The sequence below is a fragment of the Malus domestica genome, chromosome 01 (assembly GCF_042453785.1).
Source record: "Malus domestica chromosome 01, GDT2T_hap1".
In the NCBI taxonomy this organism is placed as follows: domain Eukaryota; kingdom Viridiplantae; phylum Streptophyta; class Magnoliopsida; order Rosales; family Rosaceae; genus Malus; species Malus domestica.
In genome coordinates, this window is record NC_091661.1 from 3,540,348 (window position 1) to 3,556,502 (window position 16,155).

The 16,155-nt window shown below is 37.8% G+C and overlaps 1 protein-coding gene across 1 annotated transcript; it reads right to left on the reverse strand.

Annotated features, from left to right (window-relative positions):
* Positions 1-3,985: 3,985 nt before the first annotated feature.
* On the reverse strand, positions 3,986-4,742 carry LOC103416159 (uncharacterized). Its single transcript, XM_008354415.3, has one exon. It carries the CDS (start codon positions 4,523-4,525, stop codon positions 4,031-4,033), a length of 495 nt encoding a protein of 164 aa, XP_008352637.1. The 5' UTR covers positions 4,526-4,742; the 3' UTR covers positions 3,986-4,030.
* Positions 4,743-16,155: the final 11,413 nt, after the last annotated feature.

Below are 16,155 nucleotides of genomic sequence, written 5' to 3' on the forward strand. Positions count from 1 at the left end.
TGTGTTATTATCCTATACAAATTAGGCTTTTAAATCCTTTTCCTTTGCTACATAGGGGCTGCGAATTTCAGCCTATAAATACCATCCTTTGCTGCACCATTTAGTCACCATCCTCTACCATATTTTCACTACACCATTCACCCAAACATACCTTGTGTGCCGTGAGTTTGCAAGGAGAAGAAGGAAGACAACTTGGAGCCGTGCATGCCATTCAAGGAGCTTGGATTGTGGAGCGTTTCTAGGTGTTTTCTATCTTTGTTTTAATGTTTAAATTTATTTATCTTTGTTTATTTGCGAGTATGAGGAACTAAACCCCCCTTGGCTAGGGGGGGATTCGAAACCATGATTATGTTTGCTATATGATTTGATTACTTCTAATTGCGTTTCATAAGTTGTGATTTCAATTTGCTTATCTATGTGAATTAAAACTTATTCTTGTATGTTGATTGAGGGTCGACACTTAGTTTGCATGCATGAATTTGATGCTAGGATATAAGGGAATTTCACCTAATCGTTATGAACTTATATTCACAAGTAGTAAAGGTTGTTGATCACAATCGTGTTAAGTAAATTCTTGGCATAAGTTTCATGCAATCATAGTAACAAGTGCTTCGTCAATGCTTATGGTTTTCATAGAACTTAATGATTCTTGCTTGTATCTCTATTATGCAATCATGTAGGGGACTTGTGGGGAATGTTTTGGGTTGTCGTATGCAATCATCCAATTCAATAACATTAGGAAAATCTGAAGGTTAATTTAAGCGGACCTAATTAACTTGGGGCGTTGGGAATTCATGGTTTATTGAAAAGCAATTAGAGATCGTTTTATATGCAGGTGTGACATGTGTGGAGATGAACTCCTTAGCTAGCCTTCCATCCATCCATTTAAACCAAATTCGTTTTAGAGTCTTTTCAATCTACAAAGTTTTGTTTTGTTTTCAAAATTCGTCCAAAATCAATCCCCCTTTAGTTTTAAGTGTCATATTAGTTAGAAACCCATTTAGTTTGTGTTTTTAGGTGTCTTGAGTCAAGTTTAAACCAATTTTCGTCCAAATTCTTCCCTAGTGTCCAAAACTGCCCAGAAAGTGGTTTTAAGGCAGTTTTGAGTGTTTATTTGCTGTTTTGAGTCTTTTGGTTTGTTTTAGTGTTTTAAAGTTTAGTTTTACATTCTTTGAGTCTAGTTAGTGCTTTAAACTTGTTTTTACGTTTTTGAGTCAAGTCCAAGTGATTTTGCAATCCCTCCTAATCCCCGGCCTAGAACGATCCCTACTTACGTACTTGCTACAATTGATAAAAGGAGGGTTAATTTGAGTGTCAACATAATTTTCACATCAGGTGGTGATGAATTTAGGCTTTCAAACACATATATATAGGCACGGCACAAATCTGATGGGAAGAGGTTAGGGTTTTGGAGATAAAAGGCTTGGCCCATCCAAGGGAGAAAAGAACTAGGGTTTGTGCAGATTTTTAGGCTTCTAGAAGTATTAGGTGCGGCACAACCCTAGGGGAGATAGATTAGGGTTTGAACTTAGCAGATTTTAAGGCTTAGGGCCTAAGCTTTCGGCACAAGTGTTCAAATCAACAAAGAAACGGGTTTTGGCCCACTTAGTTTCTGAAAAGGATTTGTAGAACCCAAATCCACAAGGAAAATGGCCTAACAAATCAGAATCCAAGAGGGAAGAGGCTTGAGAGGTGCAGCAAGGGTTGGAACCAAGGTGAAAAAGGATTAGGAAACTTCCAATCCAAGAATAGAAACTTTCAAAAATGGAAACCTCCAACTTTAGAAACTTTGACTTCCAATTCTGAACTCTTTGTTCTTCATGTTCATTTCTTCATTTCTTCATTTCTTGCCTCCTTTGATCTTCAATTTCGTCCATCCATTTGGCTCCAAGCATGTGATATACATTTTATGCTCAAAACTGCTCCAAAAGGCTCCAAAATGCACCTTTTTGCATACTTTGTCCTTAAAACCTGAAAACACACGAAAATGGCTTAAAAGACTAAAATAACTAAGAACTAACAGCGTAAATGCACAAGAACAATCTAACTAAGTCGCATAAATATGCTCCTATCAATTCGTCAAAAACATATCCCCCCCTCCTTTATATTTTGTGTCTCTAGGTTAGAATCTGTCCAAATTGGTTTCTTTTAATTGTTTTGAGTCTTTCTAGTTTAGAATTCGTCAAAAGTCATCTTTAGTGTTAGTTTTTAGTCAGTTTGCTTGTTTTGTGCTGTTTTGAGTAGTTTGAGTCAGTTTTGAGTCATAAAAGTCTAATTAGTGTTTTAAAGCCTAGTTAAGTGTAATTGAGTCTAATTTGAGTCGATTGGTAGTCCCTTCGCATCCCCGGCCTAGAATGATCGCTATTTATTCATACTACAATTGTCAAAAAAAGGGGTTTATGTTTGAGTGCTAGTTTATTTCACATCAATCATTTTTGCATAATCGATTCAACTCGTCCTCGACCATTTTTACAGAATCAGTTCAACCGGTCCTCGACCATTTGCATAATCAGTTCAACCCATCTTCAACCATTTTTGCAGAATCAGTTTAATCCGTCCTTGACCGTTTTTGCAGAATCAGTTCAACCTGCCTTCGACCATTTTTGTAGAATCAGTTTAACCCGTCCTTAACCATTTGTAGAATCAGTTAACCGTCCTCGACCATTTGCATAATCAGTTCAACCTTCGACCATTTTTGCAGAATCAATTCAAACCGTCTTCAACTATTTTTGTAGAATCAGTTTCAAATACATGTAAAATCAGTTTTGTATATTTTTTTTACCTGTTTTATAAAAATATGCAATTTAATTGACTTTAATACTTTTTAAAAAAATATGCAACTTTCTTACTCATGCAAGGGAGGTGAGGGTTATGGAAGAATCGAGAGCATTGTGGAGCATGAAATTGAACCATTTTTATATATTTTATAATAGAACCAATTTGTATAGTTATAGAAGAATTAGTAAATGGGGAAGCCTTGTTTGTGTTAGGTTGGGCTAGATTGATTCGATAACGATGTTTACTTGGATTGACGCTTGTTTTGTAATTTGGTCTTTTGTTTACTTGGATCAATTTTTTTATCCTTTTAAAAAGTTTGAGAGCATATTTGAGGTACTTGATGAAACAAATAAATTTGAAATAGGTTTTCTAAATTCTCATTCCCAAGTGTAAATATAATTGTTCTAGCTTTTGTACTAGTTAACCTCAACTAATGATGGGAAGCTCCTTCTTGCGGCAAAAAGGTGTAGATGCCCAACCTGTACATACTACATCATCTCTTTAAACCCTAAGAAACAAGGTGCCTAGGTGGCATGAACAACTCCAATGTTGGAGAGAGAAATGTGAAAAGATACCAAAAATAAAGGGTATTTTAGTAAGTTAAACTCTAGAGGAAAAAAAATAAATGATGTCATCTTTCACATTTATTATTGTTTGTCTCTCATTCAAATGTTTAAAATGTATTGTCTCAATATAAAAATAAGTATTAAAAGTGTACTCTATGTGTAATTTTTCCCTTAGCTTTTTAGATTAATAGAATTAAAATTATTATTTAAATTAAATATTGTTTTAATTTTGAATTTAGAAAAAAATTAAAGTTTTTACCTGATGAAGGGTTTCGTCGGGCAAAGTTTATTACATTTTTATTTGCATTGGCCGACCAATATTTCGTCATGCTATTTTTTTTATAGTATTTAATTTGCAGAAACTCGATGAGAATGTATGTGGTCGAGCAAGAAGTATTCGATAACGATGAAGACATTGAAATTTCGAGTTGTCATTTTTGGGTCACAACTCAAAACTCAAATCCCCACCGTTTTGAATCACTGAAAGAAATTTCAAGCCGAGTTGGGTCTGTTCTGTTCTGTTCTATTCTGTTCTGTTCCGTTCCAACCGAGTTGGGCGACTCGGTGACGCAGGCATGTCCCATATGATATGCAGAAAGGGACAAGCATGTATAGAGATGCATGGAGTACGTAGTTAATAATTGAGAAGCTATTAATTTGCACATGTATTGCATAGGTTAGATATATCAGGATGCCATTGATAAGGCCAAAGGCATTTCACTCTCATGAGAATGACGAGATACATTAATGTTTGATGAATTGCGACTTAACGACGAGATCCTTCGCTTTCCATCCTTAAAACTTCCTAATTCTACCTCTCTTGCTACCATAGCACCAGTGTCACCCCCTGGCGATTGAGCAGAAGGTGCAGCAAGATCGGTACTGGCACGTAAATTTGATGCCGATGCAGCTGTGTTAGTAACCTTTACACCACCAGCCACAGCAGCAGCATTGCCAATGCCACCTCTGAATCCGGAGCCCCGAGAGATTAGTCGATATAGGAATGTGAGCAACCAAAACAACCATGGAAGGCAAACCAACGCGACTCCGGTAATGGGAAGCCAAGTGGTTTGAGGTTCAGGTAGGATCATGTACATCAATAGGCAGCCGCCTCCGGCCACGATAGAGATGAATAAAACGCAAGAGATGAGGCAGATGAATGAACCTCCGGCACCTGGCATATTGATATAACCAAAACTAGCTATAGCTTAGCTAGCTACACAAAAACATCAAATATTTGAAATCTTAAGTAAAACTATTTGTTCATCGTTGAGATTTGTTTGTTTTTCATTGCTCTACTTAGCAATGTCAAGAAACAAGGGGTCCGTCCTTGAGAGATGGCCCCGTTGCAAATGTTGTTGCATTGAGGCCATGCATGCATGGATTAAGCCTTAATTTGTTTACGTAAAACATGGTTTTTGCCAAAACAAACCCGCCCGTACACCTAGAGAGAGAGAGAGAGAGAGAGAGAGAAGCGGGTTCAGTTTTTTATCACCTATAAATAATACTACTATATTAATTTGCCATTGCATGGCTGCAATTGCCCTAATTAATTTGAGCTTGGTTGCCAGTTATTTGAGTTTCCTCCAGCTGATTGAATTTTTTTGAGATGCTCGTGCTCATTTAATTGTGAGAGCATTTTTAATGCAAGATAAAAACAGGCTCACTATTCTTTTATTTATGAGAAATAAGGCCTAATACTGATTTAAACCTTACAAAACCAACTACCGCCCAGCGATTTTTAGAACATTGGTTTCTTTGGTAGAGAGATGCAAATATGAAATGTAAAAATCACACTAGCATCTCATTTTGCATTTCCAAGAAATGTGAATATGGATTATTCAAATGGATAATATGTAAATTTGAGATCTCATTTATTTTTTTCTTTATAACTCACAAGCCCCAACACCCTTCTAATTAAAGATGTAAAAAGTTAATTACATTTTGGGCAAAAATTAATATGTTACATCCTTCATTGAAGAACTTTTCATTTAAAGGCATTTTTGTGTTACATCCCGTCCCAAATTTTTTTGTAGTCTATCCCCCCCCCCCCACGCTGAGAAATTACAAAAATGCCTTTGACGAGTTAAATGGGAATACTACGTGGATCTCTAAACTCTTCTAATAATTTGTCTTTTTCTCATTCTTAGTTAAGTAGTATTCGTCATCACACGTGAAAACGAACAAGACATAAAAATGACGTGTGTGAATGATTTGCGCATGTTTCAAGGTAAGGGGCAAAATGGTAACTTTGCACCTCGGGAATCCACAACTTGTTTTTCAAGATAGCAGTGGGCTGTTAGTATTGCAAGCAAACTATGGTATTGTTGGTTTGCTACTTGGACATGTAAAACAAATGGCCAAGTTGGCCCATTTGTATTTTTTTTACTATTTCCTAATTAGGCCTAGTATCTAATTAATTTATTGTTTAGTGATGCGAAATATATTAAGCACACAAATTAAACCCTCTTTTTGTCAAATTGTAGCAAAGATGTAAGTAGGGATCGTTCTAAACCGGGGATTAGGAGGGATTGCTAAACACTTGGAAACTGACTTAAAAACTCAAAAACAAAGTTTAAAACACTAAACTAGACTCAAAGAATGCAAAAGTAGAGGTTAAAACACTTAAACAAACCTAAAACTCAAAACAGCAACTAGAAGGCTCAAAACTGCCTAAAAACCACTTTCTGGGCAGTTTTGAGCACCTGCACTAATTTGGACGAAATTTGATGAAAACTTGAATCAAAATACTTAGAAACACAAATCAAAACACTTTCTAACTAATCTAAGACTTCAAATTAAAGGGGGAATAGTTTTGGACAGAATTTGAAAACAAAACAGAAACTTTAATTAACACAGATTGTAAAAACGATTTTGGTGAAAAGGATGGATAAAAGGCTAGTTAGGAGGTTCTTCTCCACACATGTCACACTTGCAAACAAAACGATTTTCAGTTGTTCTTCCGATAAACTATGAATACTCAACGCCCCAAGTTAACTGTGAATTGCACTAATTAACCCTCAGTTTTTCCACAAGTTATTAAGTTGGATGATTGCATACGACAACCCAAAACATTCCCTACAAGTTCCCTACATGAATTGCATAATAGAGAAACAAGCAAGAATCATTACGTTCTATGAAAAACATAAGTATTGACGAAGCATTTGTTACTATGAATTGCATGAAACTTATGCTAAGAATTCATTCAACGCGATCGTTTTCAAGCGATCTTCACTACTTGTGATTATAAGATTGTAACTATTAGGTGAAACTCCCTCATAATCTAGCATCATATTCATGCATGAAAACTAAGCGTGCACTCTCAATCAACATACATAAATAAGTATCAATCAAATAGATGAACGAATTGAATCCACAACTTATGAAATAACAACTGAATGTAATCGAATCAAATTGCAAGCATGTACATGGTTTCGAATCACCCCCCAACTAAGGGGGTTTAGTTCCTCATACTCACAACACAAAGTTTATTGAATTGAAACATCAAAGACATAAGAAAGATTACACCTAAAACGCCAAAGAAGTCCACTTTGAAATCTGCACAGAAAGCTCCTCTTTCTTCTTCTCCTTGTTGCGGCAGAGTTGGTTTAGGGGGTTTTTGGATGGTTTTGGATGACTTTGGATGAGGGAGAATGGTGGAAAACTATCTAGGATAGGTGTAGGGCACGGCTAGGAAGGTTTGGGGGCAGAGAATATGGAATTGGGTGTAGGTTGGGCTCGGCAAAGGTGAGGGACAGGTTCTGGCGTGAATGGAGTTTGCTGGATGTGTTTTTGGTTTTTAGAAGGGAGTTAGGATGGTAGGGTGGTGCGGCAAGGTGTGGGAAAGAGTTATGGAGGTGTGGAATGGTGTCTAAAGGTGGAGGATGGTGGCTGGAATGGACTAAAGGCTGCGCGGCAAGAGATGGTTTTGGTGATGGTGGCTGCGGCAAGGTGGGGAAAGGGAGATGGTTTTCTGATTTTTAGTGAGAGGGAAGATGATGTTCGGCTAGGGTGGTAAAACACAAATATATAAGCACCTAAAACCCTAATGAAATCAGATGGGCTAGGGTTAGGTGCGGCACTTAAGTGAACATGGGCTAGGGTTTGTAAAATAGGCTTCTAGGATGGAAAGGTGCGGCTTGGGTTTAGGAGGAATGGACTAGGGTTTAACATGGCAGATTTTAGATGATTAGGCCCTAGGGTTCGGCATGGGTTGAAGGTCCACAAGGAAATTTGGGTTTAGGTCATCTAAAAGCCCAACGCCAAGAATAGAAACTCTCGAAAATGGAAACCTCCAAGAATAGAAACTTCCAACTTTTAGAAACTTTGGTTGCCAATTCCGATTTAGGAAAGATCGACCCAAAATGGAAACTTTTAGGCATAGCTTTCCTACTTCAAGTAGGAAACCTCAAATCTTCAACTCTTCAATTCCATCCCAACCTTGCGTTCCAAGCATGTCCTTTTCACTTCAAGCTCACTTTTTGCTCCAAAAGCTCCAAATTGCATCATTTCATGTAATACGTCCGCTAAACCTGAAAACACAAGAAAGTAGCTTAAAAGACTACTTTAACGAAGAAAACATAACAAAGATGCATAAGAACTAGCTAACTAAGGCGCATAAATATGCTCCTATCATTTAGGGTTGACCCAAACATACACTCACTCACACTTACCCAGCCCACTCTCTTGCACCCTCTCTCCAGAGTCTCTCCCGCTCCATCTCTCACTCTCTCTACACATTGCACAAAGAAAACTAAGACCACCACCACCACATCTCACCACTCCGGCGATATTTCACTAGTAAACCACCACAAGTCTCATCGAGTTAATTGGAAAACTAACCATTTTTTCGACTAGTTGCAGAAACTTTCTAACGAGATTACGGCCTAATCTTGTCAACTTGGACAAGATTGAGGTTGGGATTAGACTCCCCATCATCCCAAGCTTTGGATTCGAGCTTTACATGCTCAGAACCACTTCGAAATAGGCGAAACCCAACAGTTTTTGCGAATTCTAGACTTAAGTGTTTTGGCTTTCCTTGTCAATATTGTATATATGTACCATACATGCTCTAGTTAGTTTTTAGGATATAATATCATTGAGGCATGTTGTTATTGGAAATCAATGTCAAACGATTGGCTAATCTCTTCAAAGATCCGTTCATGTATATGCATTTCACATTTAAATTCATATTTCATAATGCCTAGTGTATTGCCTCGTCACAATTACTCGCTGTTATCTAGTGAATTGGGCACGCAATTTAAGACAACCCACATAGGCTGACTGACACCTTTTATATGGTAGTAAACTTTTCACCCTTGATTAGCTCATATTGCATCTCCTTTTGGCAAGTGTCATTTCATCCTTGTTCGTTGAAAACAAACAAGCCTTTTGTGATAAAAGGTTCCTAGGTTTCTGATGCGAAAATTAACTTAACACACAAATTAAACCCTCTTGTTGACAATTGTAGTATGGATAAGTGATGCGAAATATATTAAGCACACAAATTAAACCCTCTTTTGTCAAATTCTAGTAAAGATGTAAGTAGGGATCGTTCTAAACCGGGGATTAGGAGGGATTGCTAAACACTTGGAAACTGACTTAAAAACTTAAAAACAATGTTTAAAACACTAAACTAGACTCGAAGAATGCAAAACTAAAGGTTAAAACACTTAAACAAACCTAAAACTCAAAACAGCAACCTAATGACTCAAAACTGCCTAAAAACCACTTTCTGGGCAGTTTTGAGAACCTAACAAGAACTTGGACGAATTTGGATGAAAACTTGGATCAAAACACTTAGAAACACAAATCAAAACAGATTTTAACTAATCTAACACTTCAAAGTAAAGGGGATTGGGTTTTTGGACAAAAATAAGCAAAACAAAACAGAAACTTAAAACTAAACAGATTTTGGACGAAATTAAGATGAATGGATGGATGATGGATTAGCTAGAAGGTCCTTCTCCACACATGACACACTTGCACATAAACCAATTTTCAGTTGTTCTTTTGATAAATCATGAAACTCAACACCCCAGGTTAATTAGGTCCGCTTAAATTAACCTTCAAGTTCTCCTTAAGTTAATGAATTGGATGGGAAAGCGCATACAACAATTCAAAGCATTCTTCAAAAGTTCTTTACGTGAAAAGCACAATAAAGATACAATCAAAGATCATTAAGCATCATGAAAACTATAAGTATTGACGAGGCATTCGTTACTATGATGAGCATGAAACTAGTGCCAAGAATTCATTTAACGCGATCGTTTATAAGCGACCTCCACTACTTGTGAATATAAGTTTGTAACTATTAGGTGAAACTCCCTTATACTCTAGCATCATATTCATGCATGCAAACTAAGTAGGCCTCCATAATCAACATACACGAATAAGTTATCAATCAAGCAGTTAAACAAATTGAATTCACAACTTATGAAATCACAACTGAAGGTAATCAATTCATATTGAAAATATAATCATGGTTTCGAAATTCCCCCTAGCCAAGAGGGGTTTAGTTCCTCATACTCGCAAAACAAAGATACATAAATTTAGACATTAAAAACAAAGAATGAAAACACCTAAGAATGATCCAGCAATCCAAAATTGAATTGCAAGCACTCCAAGGGTCTCATTCCTTCTTCTTTTCTGCGGCACAAGGGATGGGTGATGGTTTTCGTGGTGATTTGTGGTGGAGGATGGATATAGGTTGGTTATGGTGAAGGGTCCTGGCGTGAATGGATGTTTATGGTGTGTGTGGAATGTTTTGTGGCTGCAACAAGGAGGTTTATTTAAAGGAAAACAGAAATTAAAACCCTAGGTTGATTAGGAAATCAGAAATTAAGTCTAAGGATTCTAGAATTAGGAAATAAATCAGAAAATTAAAGGAAAGAGCAAGGGAAATTCGGCTAGGGTTTAAAACACAAAAGGAAGGTGTTTTAAAGCATAAAAACAGGAAATAAGGAAGAGGAAATGCAAAGGGGGGTGCGGCAAGGGTTCAAAAGGGTTCTAGGCTTTTGTTTTGTGTCCTAGTGATAGGAGCATATTTATGCGCCTTAGTTAGCTAGTTCTTATGCATTTTCGTTATGTTTTCGTCGTTAAAGTAGTCTTTTGAGCTACTTTCATGTGTTTTCAGGCTTAAAGGGCATATGACATAAAAGGATGCAAATTGGAGCCTTTTGGAGCAAAATGGAGCTTAGATTGGAAAGTACATGCTTGGAGCACAAGGAATGGACGAGTTTGAAGGGCAAAGGAGCTTAAGAAATGAAGAAATGAATGTGAAGAACAAAGAATTCAGAATTAGAAACCAAAGTTTCTAAAGTTGGAAGTTTCTATTCTTGGAGGTTTCCGTTTTCGAGAGTTTCTATTCTTGGTTTTGGGCTTTCTAGAAGCCCTATCTACAAACCCTAACCCTAGCCCACTAATTTGCCGCACCTAGGCCTTTAAAATTTCTGATTTCCTTGCCTTGCAAGGCATTCTAGAAGCCTAAACCCTAGCCCACTAAACCAGCCGAACCCTAGGCCTTTTCCCTTGCAAATTCTGATTGTTTTAACCTATTTTCTGGTGGATTTGGGTTTCTAGAAACCCTAATCTGATTGCTAGGGTTTTTAAGTGCCTATATATACTCTCTGAAACCTCTTGGCCGAATCTATCACCCTCTCCATATTCAGAAATTCGTCCAACACCCTATTTCCCACCTTGCCGCAGCCTTCCATCCCCAAACTCCCAACTTTCTGCCCAAATTCAACCTTGCCGCACCATCCTCTTCCCCAAACCATTCCTACATCCTTCCATAACCATTCATCCACCTTGTGCAGCCACTAAAGGAGGAGAAAGAAGGAGTGCCGTGCAGTCCAAAGGAAGGAGAAGCCTTGCACATGCAATCTGCCATTAGTGGAGTGTTTGGAGTTCTTTCTTTCTTTGTTTCTGTTTTCATGTTTAATTTAAATTGTCGTTCAATTATGTTAGACATGTGGAACTAATTTCTTTTTAGTTAGAGGTGAATTTGAAGCCATGGACATATGTTTTATATGATTTGATTTCTTCCAATTATGATTTCAGAAATTGTGAATGTGATTTACTTATCTATTTGATTGATAACTTGTTTATGTATGTGGGTTGAGGGTCGACACTTAATTTGCATGCTTAAACTTGATGCTAGGGTATAAGGGAATTTCACCTAATCGTTATTAACTTAAATTCATAAGTGGTGAAAGTCGCTAGTCACGATTGTGTTAAGTAAATCCTAGGCAAGAGTAACATGCGTATCCCATAGTTATGAATGCCTCGTCAATGCTTATGATTTCCATTAAACTTAATGATCTTTGATATGTGTCTCTATCATGCGTATTCCATAGTTAGGGTCCTTGATAAGAATAATTTGGTTGTAATGCGTATTCCATTCAATTCAATGAATCTAGGGAAATCTGAGAATTAATTGGTGCAATCTAGTTAATTTGGGGCATTGTCATTCATGGTTTGTTGAAAGAGTAATTGGAGATTGAGTTGTATGCATATGTTCATGTGTGGATAAGGAACCCTCTAACTAGTTTCTCACCATTCTATTTCATCACAATATGTTTTGCTTTAAGTTTGTTTTCAAAGTTTAAGTTTTAAAGTTTCAATTTTCGTCAAAATCATTCCCCCATTGATTTTAAAGTGTTAGATTAGTTAGAAATCAATTTAGTTTGTGTTTTTAAGTGCTTTGAGTCAAGTTATAGTCCAATTTCGTCCAAATTAGTGTTAGGTACTCAAAACTGCCCAGAAAGTGGTTTTAAGGCAGTTTTGAGTCTTTTAGTTGCTGTTTTGAGTTTTTGGTTGATTTAAGTGTTTTAAACTCTAGTTTTGCATTAATTGAGTCTAGTTTAGTGTTCTACATTATGTTTTTATGTTCTTGTTGCACCACATTCCGAAATACCATGGGCTTTCCATGGAAGATCCCAACAAGCATCTCAAGGAGTTCGAGGTTGTTTGTTCGAGCATGACACCCATCAATGTTGACGGGAGTATTCTGATGATGAAGGCCTTTCCATTCTCACTTTTGGAAAAGGCGAAAGATTGGCTTTACGAGTTAGCACCCGGAACGGTTACATCTTGGGATAGTATGAAAAGAGCTTTCTTGGAGAAGTTTTTCCCAACTTCAAGAGTCATTCTCTTGAGGAAACGGATTAGTGGCATCCAACAAAACCAAGGTGAATCGTTTCCTTCTTATTATGAACGTTTTAAATCACTTGTTGCTTCTTGTCCACAGCATCAAATGAAGGAGGAGCTGCTCATTCAATATTTCTATGAAGGACTCCTTCCCATGGAACGCCAAATGCTTGATGCCTCGGCGGGGGGTGCGTTGGTGGATAAAACTCCGGGGGCTGCAAAAGTTCTAATTGCCAACCGAGCACATAATGCACAACAATACGAAGGTGTTGGACAAAGGGACCCCCCACGGCCACAAGTGAATGAGGTAAGTTCTATGCCCGAGATTCAATCCCAATTAGCTAACCTTACTTCTATTGTTTTTCAGTTGGCCGAGGGAATGAAGATTCATGGACCAAGTGTGTGTGGCGTGTGCTCGATGCAAGGACATGCCAATGATCAATGCCCTCAATTGATTGAGAATGGGGGTTGGGAATCTGCCAATGCCGTGGGTTTTGGGAACCAAAATCAACCACGCCATGATCCATACTCTAATTCCTACAATCCGGGGTGGAGGGACCATCCGAATTTCAAATGGCGGGATCCTCAACAACCCCAACAACAAGGAGGATTTAGGCAACAACCACCGGGCTTTTATACAAAGCCATTCGTCCCCAATCAAAACCAAGTGCAAACCGCCCCACCAACCTCAGGTACGTCTTTGGATAATGATCAAGTTGTTAAGTTACTTACTACTTTGACGCAGGAAGTACAAACTCAAAATAAGGAGAGACAAATCCAAGACAAACGGGTGGACAACTTGGAGAAGCAGATGGGTCAAATTGCAGAGTTTATGGGGCAAATTAGAGAACAAGGCAGATTGCCTAGTTCAACCGTTGTGAACCCGAAAGGAGGCTTTGAAACCGTCAATGCAATCATGTTGAGAAGTGGTACACAGGTTGGAGCGGACTCAAATACATCCAAATCAAGTCAAGACGAGGAGGACAAGTTGATGCAAGAGGAGGCACAAAAAGCAAAACCCACGGCCAAGGATGACCAATCCATGCCGCCACCCTCTAACCCTCCTAAGTCGTCCTCAACCACCAAGGTAAGTCCAAATTCGACTTTTTCTAGTTCTATTCCACTGAATGTGCCCTTTCCTGGCAGGTTTAGGCAATCAAAGAAGGAAGAAGCCGAGAAGGACATTCTAGAGACCTTTCGAAAAGTTCAAGTCAATATTCCGCTCCTTGATGCAATTAAGCAAGTCCCGAGGTATGCTAAGTTTTTAAAAGAACTTTGTACATCAAGGAGAAGGATTTCGAACAAAGAGGTGGTCCAAGTAAGTGAGAATGTTTCTGCCATGTTACAAAGGAAATTACCCCCTAAATGCAAAGATCCGGGTAGTTTTACAATTCCGTGCGTTATTGGCAAGACTAAGTTTGAACAATGCATGTTAGACTTAGGGGCTTCGATTAATGTTATGCCATACTCTATTTATGCATCTATGAACTTAGGTGAGCTTAAAAACGATGGTGTGATTATTCAATTAGCCGATCGTTCTAATGCATATCCAAAGGGTGTTTTGGAAGATGTTTTGGTGCAGGTGGGCAATTTGATTTTTCCAGCGGACTTTTACGTGCTTGATATGGAGGATTCACCCTATTCTACCCCATTGCCGATACTATTAGGGAGGCCCTTCATGAAGACAGCCCAAACCAAGATTGATGTGGCTAAGGGAGAGTTAACAATGGAGTTTGGTGATGAATTGATTAAATTCAAAGTTCCTGAATATGTTAAGAATCCTAATGATGTTCGTTCTTGTTTTGCAATAGATGTGATTAAAAATGTGGGGAAGGAACATTCATGCGCACCAATCAAGAAGGATGTCCCTAGATGCATCATCAAAGAGGGTATTGGAGTGAAGCATACGAAACATGTCATTACACCCAAAATACCAAATCTGGCCGAGAGCACCACCTTTGCTGCCCCTTTTGAGTCTTCATCTACATGCATTGGTAAGCCTCCTCCTCTAATTCCAATTCCCGTTTCCACTAATAGGTTATTGCCTTCTGTGGTGCAGGTACCAAATCGAATCCATGATTATGGGAGTTTTTACTTTGACCTTGGGAAGCTCAATGCCACAATCTGGGACCATCATTATCCACTGCCATACATAGACCCAATGCATGAGTATTTCAAGGAGCATGTCATGGAGGATGTACCCCTCCATGCAATTGAACATAGTCAAGCTTAAACGGAGGTACCGTCCGGCTGGAAGACGTTAAAGCAAGCGCTTCTTGGGAGGCAACCCATGCATTCGACAAAGGAAGACCTAGAGAGCACTCCAATTCCAGATTTGCGTTCCTAAACCCTTCTCTTTGTTGTTTATTTCGTTTCTGCCATGTTCGGTTGTTTAGTGTTTGTTTGTTTTGTTTATGTGTTTTTGTGTGAGTCTATGCTTGAAACATTGAGGACAATGTTTGGTTTAAGTGTGGGGGGGTAACCAAAGTGTTTTGATGCAAATTCGTAGGGTTTTCTCACTCATACTTCCCAATGTTGTTTCTTGCTGTTTTTAGGTGTTTTTAAGCTGTTTTGGTGTGTTTTAATGTGTTTTGATTCAAAAATCCGAAAATCCCATAAAAATTTGAAAATTTGTTTTAAAAAACCCAAAAAGAGTTGTTTTTGTGGTTGTTTGTGTCTTAGGGTACCTTCCAACACAATGATGAGGATTCGGTTTTTAATTGCATGACTGTTAAAGAGAGTTATAAACATGGATGAAAGTTTGATTTACTCTTGGTTTATGCTTGGTTGTGGTTATAACTTATGAATTCACATGTAATCATAAAGGAAAAAAATTAGTTTTTGTAACATGCTTGAAGGAAGGAACTCAAACTAACGTTACATCCCTGAGAGATTTGAGCCTAAACTTTATTTGGAGAGTTAAAATCTGTGCATTCTTGTTTTCTAAAGTCGTTGCATGATCTCATTATTCTTTGCTTGGTTGTTACTTAGAATGCGTTTCATCACTTTAGTTCCAAATGCTAGAACTCATGCCAATTTCATTCAAAACATTTCATTGAATTGCATAACACGTATTCAAGATGAAGTTGTTTAGTAGTTACCACCATAGCCAAAAAGCCTTCATTCCATACATTTGTTTTTGTAGGTTTTAGCCCCGTTGAGCCTTGTTTAGCCTATATTGTTTGTTAACCCACATTATCCTTACCTAGCCTAGATTAGGACCATCTATACCCTTGTTCTTAAAGCATAATAAGCATGACTTAAAATGAATTCCTTTTGATTGAGGGTGTGCAGAAAACAAGTGTGGGGGAATGTGAGCCTTGTGTAGTATGTACCAAAGTCTTAAATGAGGCACGAGAAAAGAAAAAAAGAAAAGAAAAAGAAATTCGTAGAAAAAAAAGAAGAAAAAAAAAAAACAAAGAAAGATGTTTGTGAAAAGTGTGAAAAAGAGTAAAAGAGCATGAAAATGAGCTCTAAGGTGTTGGTTGTTGAAGAAGGGGTCCAAAACATTGACTTTGACCCTAAGTGTTGCATGAATTTTCCCTTTGAGCTTAAAAAGTGATTTTTTCACCCAAAAGTGAATTCTAAGTGTCAATTTCATTGCTTTGCTTACTATTGTTTTAAGAACGTTTGTTTACCCTTCACCTTTCTTTGTTAGCCA

Bases quoted from the DNA above. Each gene is read 5' to 3' on its own strand.
- LOC103416159 (XM_008354415.3), bottom strand. From the start codon at position 4,525: ATGCCAGGTGCCGGAGGTTCATTCATCTGCCTCATCTCTTGCGTTTTA.